This window comes from Thermothielavioides terrestris, chromosome 6 (assembly GCF_000226115.1).
Source record: "Thermothielavioides terrestris NRRL 8126 chromosome 6, complete sequence".
NCBI lineage: Eukaryota > Fungi > Ascomycota > Sordariomycetes > Sordariales > Chaetomiaceae > Thermothielavioides > Thermothielavioides terrestris.
Window position 1 is genome coordinate 2,465,545 of NC_016462.1, and position 10,216 is coordinate 2,475,760.

At 58.5% G+C, this 10,216-nt stretch overlaps 3 protein-coding genes across 3 annotated transcripts; 2 read left to right on the top strand and 1 right to left on the bottom strand.

Annotated features, from left to right (window-relative positions):
* Positions 1–182: 182 nt before the first annotated feature.
* On the top strand, positions 183–1,249 carry THITE_2124356 (uncharacterized protein). The gene is made up of 2 exons (XM_003657956.1): positions 183–970; positions 1,059–1,249. The coding sequence occupies exons 1-2, from the start codon at positions 351–353 to the stop codon at positions 1,129–1,131; spliced, it is 693 nt and encodes a 230-aa protein (XP_003658004.1). The 5' UTR covers positions 183–350; the 3' UTR covers positions 1,132–1,249.
* A 381-nt stretch (positions 1,250–1,630) lies between these two features.
* Positions 1,631–2,716, top strand: THITE_2124358 (uncharacterized protein). Its single transcript, XM_003657957.1, has 3 exons — positions 1,631–1,867; positions 1,953–1,965; positions 2,029–2,716. Exons 1-3 carry the CDS (start codon positions 1,688–1,690, stop codon positions 2,199–2,201), a joined length of 366 nt encoding a protein of 121 aa, XP_003658005.1. The 5' UTR covers positions 1,631–1,687; the 3' UTR covers positions 2,202–2,716.
* A 1,554-nt stretch (positions 2,717–4,270) lies between these two features.
* THITE_2124363 (uncharacterized protein) lies at positions 4,271–6,430 on the bottom strand. Its single transcript, XM_003657958.1, has 2 exons — positions 6,132–6,430; positions 4,271–6,064 (listed from the first exon to the last, which is right to left on the bottom strand). The coding sequence occupies exons 1-2, from the start codon at positions 6,165–6,167 to the stop codon at positions 4,862–4,864; spliced, it is 1,239 nt and encodes a 412-aa protein (XP_003658006.1). The 5' UTR covers positions 6,168–6,430; the 3' UTR covers positions 4,271–4,861.
* Between the last annotated feature and the right edge of the window lie 3,786 nt (positions 6,431–10,216).

Here is a 10,216-nt window from a genome sequence, read left to right on the forward strand (position 1 = left end):
CACGCGGTTCCTTCGTACCAGATCTTCAAGGACATTAGCTGCCTATTTATCTTGACCATCGAGCTCTCAATGCCGAAGCATATTGCGCACTCTACACAACTGATAGTGACTGATAGTGAAAAGCAAAGTACGAATTATGCCGTAGGGAGTGCGTAATGATGTAGACTTAGCCCAGGGGTGGGGTTGCAGTCAGGCAGATCGATGTCGCAACGGAGATGAGTGGGTCATTTTGAGTGGCATGCCAAGACCCAACGCAGTGAACCTCCAAGTCGCAAGACGACAGCTCCTATCACCGACCAAACGCTCAGCAACCGCGACCTGCTGACCACCTAGCGCACAGGAGGAAAAAGATGAGGCTCCCAACCCTCATATCCGCGCTGCTAGCCAGCAGCGCGACTACCACATTGGCAAGCGCCGCTTCCGCTCGCACTGTAGCCATCTACATCCAGCCCGTCGCCGCCTCCCCCGGCAGCACCGAGGCGCCACCGCCCCCTTCCTTCCTCGCCGAGCTCGCCCTGCCGGACCTGCCTTCCCCCACTGAAGGGGAAGGCGACGCAACAATCCCCTGCGAGGTGCTCGCCTACGAGGCGCCCGACCTCGACCTAGACGCAGGCGCATACGCGGACGCAGGCGCAGACCAACAACAACAACCGCACCAGCTCTTCCGCACCGGCGTGTACGACCCGGCCGCGCGGCGCTGGCTGTCCCCGACGACGGCCGCGTCGGCGCGCAACTTCGCCAAGGGCTACGCGCCGCGCTTCGAGCTGGGGCTCGACGGCGACGGCCACGTGCTGGGCGCGACGGTGCGCGGCGTGGCCATCGACGCGGGCTACACGCGCGACTTCGGCCCGCGCGCGGCGGCCGTCGTGCGCGCCGCCCGCCCCGGCCCGCAGCCCGTCCTGGGCAAGCCGGTGGTGCTGTCGCCCGAGGGGCGCAAGGTGGTGGTGGAGGAGAGGACGTTTCTGCAGAAGTGCGTTGTTGAGATTTCTCCTTTTTCTTTTAGAATTCGGTCGCCGGGATGGGGCTTGCTAACGTGTTGTTGTTACGTCGTGCTGCAGGTACTGGTGGGCGCTGGCTATCGGCGCGTTCTTGCTCCTCTCCGGAGGGGGAGGAGAGCAGAGCTCGTCATAGATCTATGGATGGTTTGCGTGTTTCGTGGGTTCACTCGGTGAAACTGGCAGGTGCATATGAGTGTCTCTGTGGCTGTTCCGATGTCCCCGGCATCTCCAGGTCGGTGGACCAGCTTGCCTTTCTGATTCTCCCTCATCTGGCCAGCTCCTCTTCCAATTTTCTATTGACGGTCCCTGTTCCATATCGCCAACCGTTTCCTTCAGTTACCACTTCGGCTGGTACTTGCATCTGGATGCATGCTCACACACACCCTTGTCAGCTGGTTGCCAGTGGTTACCGGGCCGATCCAGCGACAGTCCATCCCAGCGCCCCACAAAAATAAAGTTAAGCTGGGAAGGCGAGCTGCGCAGCCAGAAATTCAGAAGGCTTCCAGTTGTCTTACACCCTCCTGGCCTCCTTCTTAACCTGAACTCGCCCCCCCCTTCTTCCTCCAGAAATCAACCTCCACCCAATCATTGAACCCGCGCAACTTTCGCAATCGGCATTTTCTCTTCAGAGCGAACCAAACGATACACAGGAAAGTAATATTTTTGCGAAACATCTACGATTCGCCACCATGGCCCCCGAGGACGGAACCGCCGATCCCACGACCGTCACCACTTCCGAAAACGATGCCGCGCCTGTGACCGACCCCAAGGGCAAGGGCAAGGCCCCGGCGGTCGAGGAGCCTGTTGAGGATCACTCCATGGCCGAGGACGACGACGATGACGATGATGATGATGAGGACGTTGACGAGGTAAGCCCCCCGCAGCGCATGCATCGGGGCGCAGTTGCATCGCCAGGTTGCCCTCCTGACGGCACGCTAACAATGCTACTTGCAGGAGCCCGAAGGTGGTATGCCAACCGTCCTTGAAAAAATGCCAGTCACGAATTGGTCACGGAACTAACCGTCCGCAGCCGACGAGGACAATATGGAGGAAATTGACCTTGAAAACGTCGTTGGCCGTCGCACCCGCGGCAAGGTGATTGACTTTGCCAAGGCCGCTGCGGAGAATCCTCCCGACGAAGACGAGGATGACGATGACGATGACGATTTTGTGGCCGAGGACGACCGGATGGACGAGGATTAGGCGTTTTTCCTGGTTGATCTCCAGACTCCCGCCAGGCCAGCTTCGACCGCTGAGACGTGATGACGGGATGGGATACGATATGATGAATGGATATGGCCCGCTTCCTCCATGCTGGATACTTTAGCGGTTCAGTGATGGGATGGAAGTGAGCAGTTACGGCGGCTGGTTGCTGGCCTGCTGAACATCGGTACGAGGGGCCATCATTGCTACGAGCGAGCTGATGCTCGCGGGTCGGATGGAGTTGGCTGCATTCATGGGGTATCATTGGGTTTGGGTTGTCGCATCGAGGGTTGAGCAACCAAAATTACTTGTGACTTGATGATGATGCCCTTCAGCTCGCCCTTCAGCTCGCCGTGTGTCGTCCCGCTGTGTAGACTCCTCGCCTCTTCAACGAGCGCACCTACCCCACCCTGCTTGCACCAGACCTACGCTGTAGGAGTGAATGGGCATTGGCAATGCTGTCATTGATCCCACGGCAGCGATCCACTCCTCTGCAGCTCCACTGTCTTGCCCGCCCAAGAGCCCAAGCGAACTGAGCTCGGCGTTCTACTTCAGGCCTTGAGAAAGTAGGGTAGTAAACAGACATAATGTCGGACCTTCGATGTTGTGATTGGCAGCAGATTCTTGGAGCTGCAGATTTAGTCCCTTCTCCAGGCCACACACAGCGTCGCGTTGCCCCTGGACGGGCTTATCGGCAATTGGCCAATCTGCGCGGCCTAATGGAATTCTTGACACGGGGAACCAAACGCCTGGCCAGTTGGACAAAGGGGGCCTGAGTTCGAACTGTCCTGCGCCTGCATCCTGTGACTCGATCCACATTGCGACAACGCAGCGCAACCTGTCTCTTGCCTTGGCTCGAGGACGATTTTCGGATCGCCATGGAAGGCGAATAACGGCTGTTTTCTAACACTACCTTTTTGCGGAACGCGCACAACATGGCTTCGAGGTGAGTCTGCTTTGGCTGCAGCTGCATTTTGATATCGCCGGATCGCGCCGGATGGGACGGACGGACGGTGGCAGGCAGGCCGGCCAACACCTCGCATCGTTCGCATCGGAACACTACATACCACTATGCGACATCGAACATGAAAGCTCCCTGCGCCAACCGCTGCCGATCACAGACACCCTACCGTTCCTGTCCCTTGCTCGCATCCTCAATCACCTTTCACCACTCTCAAGCCCGAACCCCTCGGGCACCAACGACCGACGACCGCCTCGCCACCCCACCCGTCTCGTCGGCGTTTTCTTTCCCTCCACAACGGCGATACCATCATCCAGACCTACCAAAATTGAGCTAACACCCTTCGCTTTGCTCTCACAGATTCGGCACCTCCTCCCTCCACCAGCGCGACTCGCGCAGCGACCTCTTCCGCGGCTACACCGGCGGCGCCGGCGCCTCCAGCCGGCCCGTCAGCGCTAGCCCCAGCCCCAGCCCCAACCGCTCTCTACCACAGTATCATCATCAGCAGCAGCAGCAGCAGCAGTTTGCCGGCAACGGCAGCGGCAGCGGGTATGGCTACGGCGGGTACCATCATCTCCAGCAGCAGCCGGTCGGTGGCGGCGGCGGAAGCAGCAGTGGGCTTTTGGGTGTGGGCGGCATGGGCGGTGCGGTGGAGAGTCGAGGGGGGTATAGGCCTGCTACGCCGAATCGGAAGTACGTCCTTCCTTTTTTTCCCTTTGTTTCCCCTCCCTTCCTCATGATCCCGCCTGTTGCTGTTGTTTGTTGGTTGGTGAGTTACTGGTCGTGGTTGGGCTGGCCGGAGTGTAAGAAGACGGGCGGGGTATGGATGGATCTTCGTCGGGAAGGGGAAGGGGGGAAGGAGGGATGAAAATGATAAGCGTAGGTGCTTTGACTGGCTGGCTGACTGACGGCGAATCACAACAGAGGCCAATACAGCGACGCGGTGCTCAACGAGCTCGAGAGCCAGAACGACCAGCAGGTGGAAGGGATCATGGGCAAGGTTAGGCTGCTGAAGGATGTGAGTCGTTGTTCCCCTCTTGCCCATTCATACCAGGCCTCTTCCGGCTGGGAAGCGCCCGAAACCGGCTGACAAATTTCCCTGCGCACTTCGCCAGATGACGGTGGCGATTGGCGACGAGATCCGCGAGTCTTCTGCGCTGGCTGAGAAGATGAACGAGGGGTTCGACCGCACGCGGCTGCGGCTCGGCCGGACCATGAACAGGATGCTGGTCATGGCCGAGAGGACGGGCGTGGGCTGGAGGGTGTGGCTCGCGTTTTTCCTCGCCGTCATCTTCCTATTTATTTACGTGTGGCTGTTCTAAGGGGAGGGAGGGGAGCGAGCAGGTCGGGTCATGGGAGGGTTTAGTTTACGGCTTGGTGTTTAAACCGGATTGCCTTGCCGGGCTGGTGGATTCATTGCATTGGCGCTGGGAGTTTGGGAAGCATAGGTAGTTTGACTTGTTGGGCATACCGACCGCTGGCGCGATGGTTGCCAACACGCACGCAGTCGAGGAGGCCACTTTCGATACGGCTCTTGTAATGCTAACCATGAACTTGAACTTGGTACGACCCCCTGCCGGCCGCCGTGAGACTACCGATGACCGTTCCCTCCGCTAACGCCGGTAATAATGCTGGTATCATGCTTTTGAAGCCCGCCATAACGCCTCCATCCATCTCATGCCGTAACCATACTCCAAGTCTACTGGTTACCCCTCCGGATGTGGGGACTGCTGCCCACAATGCTGCTTCCATCCCTAGACAAGAACCCACTGATATCGAGACTCGACCGCGGCGCCTCGCTCCGCCGAAGGCTGCCTCTGTGGTGCAGCGAGTGCGAGCTGCGAGCGTAACTGAGATCGTGACCATCCCCATTGCTGCTGAGCGAGGCCTCGGAGTCGGTGTGCTCATAGCTGCCGTGCTCTGCCTCGGGAATGTCGTCGTCCAAGTTCGCGTCCATGTCCATGTGCGAGCCCGGCTCCACCTCCTCCTCGTGGTGCGCGTCGCCGCTGAGCAAGTTGTCTTCGTCCAGCATCTGGCCCTGCTGCTCTTCGTCGATGTCGTCCTCGGCGCTGTATATTGACCCCTCGACATTGCCATCCTGTGGCGTCCCGCGCGCCATCATCTGCCGCATGCGCTCTTCCGTGGCCCGGATGCTCGCCATTGTGTGAGCCAGCTCTCGTCGCCGCGCCCGTCGCTGGTGTTGCAGCTCTTCCTGAGACATCTCATGCTCGCCTTCAACCTCCCCTGCATCGTCCACTTCGTCTTCGACTTCGCCCTCGTCCTCCTCCTCCTCTTCTTCCTCTTCCTCATCTTCATCACTGGCCCCATCATACCCGAACCCACCCTCGTCCGCGTCTGGAATATCCTCATCCAAATCCCGCACCTCATCCCCGCCCATCATCATCATATCGTCGTCCACCCCTTCTTCCCCGTCCCCATCCGCGCCCATCGCCTCCGCTGCCGCCTGCGCCGCCGCCTCGGCCTCGGCCAGCTCCTGCGCGAGCATCTCGCGCCGCATCGCCTCCGCGTGCTCCTCGGCCTCGCGCCGCTCCTCGCGCATCTGGAACAGCGTCTTGGACACCCCCGGCGGCTTCAGCCACGTGCTGCCCAGGTTGGTGACGGCCGCCCGCCGCCGCTCCATCAGCAGCTCCTCGGCGTGCAGCCGGCCGAGCGGCGAGCGCTCGATGATCTGGGCGGCGGTGGACGGCGCGTTGCCGCCGCGCGCTTGGGGGCCGGCCGGGTTCGGGGCGGGTGTGTTTTGCGTTGGGTTCGGCGTCACGGTGGTGGCCATGGCGGTGGCTGTTGTCGGGCCATTGTTGTCGCCGATGGAGGAGCCGGGTTCGAGGGCGGAGAAGGCAGCGAGGTTGGGATTGCGGGTGGAGACGTACCAGAGGGAATGGGACTGCTGGAGGGTTAGCAGTTGCTGGAAAGAGGACACTAAGTGAAACTGGACACTATTGTCAACTCACGTCGCGCGGGGTAAGATCCGGGAGGATTGAGAACATGCTTGCGCCTGGACCCTGTCGGGATGCGGATCCGAGGAGCAGCCCCGAATAACCTCAGCTCCGCTCAGGCATAAAGAAAGTCAATGTGTCGAGGGTCTGTATTGTCTGTTGGTCGATTATTGATTCCGCAGCTACGGCGGGAGTAGAGATGTGGTTTGCAAGGTGCAACTTTGTGGGACGCGGCTGCAGGAAGGTGCGCGGACGCGTTGAATGGTTGAATGACGATTCACTTTTGACGGTGTGAATTCTTTGTTTCGGCTCCGTGGCATACTGTGTACAAGCGACTTACCCCACAATGCGGCTGCAGCGATATGGTCCGTGCGCATGAGGCTTGAGCCAAGCAAGGGTCCTCCGCACCGCATCCCTGTTGAATCTCCGCGGGACGGGAAGCACAGATCAAGCGATGGAGTAATCCGTCGTTCAGGTTGTTTCTTACTAGGTAGTGTGCATACTGCGTATGGAAGGTGCCTCAATTCCTGAGATTCGGACGATTTTCGATTCCTTTTATCACCGGCATGAGCATTGCAATATTATGGCGGATGGACCACCGTCAAAGTGCTGTCATGTTGCTCTTCAAATTGCATCCGCGGCGGTGGACGGGGTCCAACAGTCAACAACACACCCCAAGGTCCGGTTGAAGGCCGACAAGTTGGACCGGTGGTCGGCCCAGTGCTTCACTACACTACTCATGTTGCAATTTTTGGCAGACAGGGCTCGTTCTTCGCAGCCGTTCCTCCCGGCACCGGACAGGCATGCGGGCCGCAGGGGTCTTCGGGTTCCGACGCCGCCAACAGCGATTTTGAGTTTCTGTGAGGTAATATGGAACGGCCTTCTGCAACGTTAAAGCAGTGCCTTGCGCCCTGTTGCCATGTTGCTGTGCGGGCCTCGTCCTTCCTTGCCTGCATCCAAAGCTGCCGTGCGGTGACGGAGTCGCTTCAAATGGGTTATGGCTAAAGAGGTCCCGCCAAGACTAATTTCGGAGACTGCCGCTTACAAGTATTTACAATCGCCACGGGGTGAGCGGGGCCGCGACGGGGCCTCGACGACTTCGAGCAACATCAACAACGAACAATCGTAAAGACTCGTTGCAACAACTTTACGAAACCTCAACCAAATCGAAAAAAAAAGAAATCGAAGTTAACCCTCACCCTAACCTTGACCCTCACCCTAACCATAACCCTCACCCTAACCAGCGGGGGGCTGGCGCCGCCCCCCGCACCCCCGGCGAACTAACCCGTGGCTAACCCGTGGCGATAGTGTAAACCCCTTGGCGGTCTTGGCGGGGTACTGACGCTGTAAAAACATTGCCGACAATTGGCCGAAATTAGTCTTGGCGGGACCTCTTTAGCCATCAGCTTCAAATGAAGGTGGTGTGCGGCCAATTTTCGTGTCCACCCACGCTAGCGAAGCCTATATCGGAATTTTTCGGAACCAAGTCGCCTCCAAGCGTGGGACGCAGCGTGGGCAGCGTGGGACGCAGCGCCGACTGCGCTCAACTCAGCAGCCCCCCGTCCTCGGTCCGCTGCTATGGGATTGTGAATGGGCTTATGGCCTCCGGCTCGGCAGCTGCTTGGGGCTGCTTGTGTGGGAAGTTTTGTCGTCCTCTTTCTCCAGGCGCCAGCTCAGACAGCTGATTCTGGCATGATCTTCGCAGTGGCAGACGGGCGGTCTGTCGGGAGAGGCCCCATTGCGGCTGGCGGGACGCCGATACCGGTCGTTGGCGCCGACAACTCATCTACCAGATGCTCTTGGCGCGTCCGCGGAACGATGGGACAGAATGGATGACTCTTCCCCTCCAGCTTTCCTGGAGGATGTGGAGCAGAAATTGGCCGAGAGCAGCAGGAGGGTCGGATGTTTTAAGCTGCAGAGTGCGTCTGTATTCACGCAGACAACCTCAGGAGCCCCACGAGCAGGAGCGGCATGCACATGCGTGAGCAAGGGCCCCCGTCTCTTGCCCCGCCATCAACATCGGCGAGTGAGACATGTGCGCTGGGAGCGAAAAGAAGAAAAACAAGAAAAAAGAAAAGAAAAACAGAAAGAAAGAAGAGAAAGAAAGGAAAAGAAAAAGAGCGCTCATCTCGAGCCTAATTACCTTGTGCCACCCAATGCAATGCTTTACTGCTGAGCGCCCACGAACCATTTACTTTCCACAAAGTTGCCTGTACATGGTTGGAAAGGGAGCGGCGTTGGACAGGTCGCGGTCGCGAACAACCCCGCCAACATCATAGCACATCGGTAGGAATGCACTTCCGTAGTGGAGTGTCCACTTCAGCACATTGGCCCCTGATGTTTCCTCCTCGGTTTCCGAGGCCAAAGACCTTGGAGCCAAGCGCTTGGTTCGCTGGCATCTGTGCGCCCGCAGTCGGGCGATCTCGAGCCACCGCTTGGCGTCGATGACTGGCTAGGAGGAAGGCCAAGTGGCCCCACATAAATAAGATAAGGGTAGTAAGGCTGGATGCGAGCGATCTTATTGGTGAAGGGCATCAGTGTCTGATAATTCTTTTTACGCACCCTTTCCCACGACTCGCCCCTGCCGAAACTCTGCGGCGGCGGGCGGGTAATGATGCCGGCCGTTCCACCTCACCGATTTTGGTATCTCTTGCAGGTCACCATGTAAGGTACTTTCAGTCAACCGCGCCTCAACTCGTGTGTGCCCTTTCCTGATCGGTGCCTGCAAAATCCGAGAGAGGCCAGCCCAAAGGGGTCAGTTCTGAAACTGCGGAGAGCGCGTCAACGGCATGGCCACCAGACGATGCGTGTCCCCTTGAAGGAGAGGCCATCTGCCACGGTGGAGATTCTCGATGAGGGGGGACAGCCGAAGAGAGGGGGACCCTCCAGCTGATTTTTCCCGGGGGCACATGTATCATCCCCGTGTTGATCGCATACCGGTTTCCTTGATCAAGCCCTCAACTGCTCGGTGGCTTGCCGGCAGCTTCGCCGTTCCACTTCGAGCCAATGGAAGCGACGGACGACGGATATTTCTCGAACGATACCGGCGGACGGGTCCCAGGGACTTTGTCCGCAGTCCTGTGAATGGGCGCCGGGACAGGCGACATCGGCTGCCTGTCTTTGAAAAGGAGACGTTGTGATTGGCTCAAGACCACGGAAGCTCACTTGACGTCCTCACTTTTTAGCTGGGAAGTCCCTGTAGCCGGGCAAGGATGTCAAACGTGCTGTGGATGCCTTGCATGCAGGCGACGCTTGTGGATCTCACGCTAGCCTGTCTCGGAAAATGCAAGATGCAGCCCGGTGTGGGGTGCGTTCATGAAGCCACCTCTTTGTACACGTGTAGTGAAAGGAAGCTTTTACACATGCAATTCCGAGGACCGACTAATGCAGTTTTCCCGTGGCTTTGGGACCATGGCCGTGTGCAGGAGCAAGAGTGGAGGACTCGAAAACTTGAAGATTGTTCAGGGAAACGCATTATCATGTCAGTGGGACACCCTAATTCTTGGATGTACAGCATTGGCAATTCCAAGATGGTGCATCCACCCGTACAGATGCTCGGAAGTACACTACGGACTAAGCTGATATATTCTGCACGAACTGCCACTTTGGACGGCTCGCTCGCGTGGGGCTGCTCTGATTACAGGTTGCACTGAATGAATAGTGCAATACGCAGACCCGCGTCACCGAACCGACAGGGGTCCCCACCAACTTCCCCCACCTCGTCTGGTGCGAGCTCGCCTTCAAGCACATGTCTGCCTCGCCAGCGCCTGGTACCCTATTCTTTTCCACGTCTGCGCTGCAAACTTCGCATACCAGTTTCTGGTGTGCGTTCTCCGCTTCGGTGCCCCCAGGCCGGTTGGCAGCCAGATCAGCAGCAAGCTTTCCCTGCAACATCTGCGATTGGCTGATCCCTGGCTGCCGACGACTCGTCCATAAAACCCACACTCGCCACCTCTCGCCCGACTGCGCTCTGCTCCCTTTTTCCCCTCCCTCTCTTCCCTTCATTCACGGCCTTACTCATCTTACTCGTCATACCTGGCTTCGGCTTTGGCATTGCGCTCAACGCCGAGTCTGCCCGAGCAAACAGCATCAAGCGACTT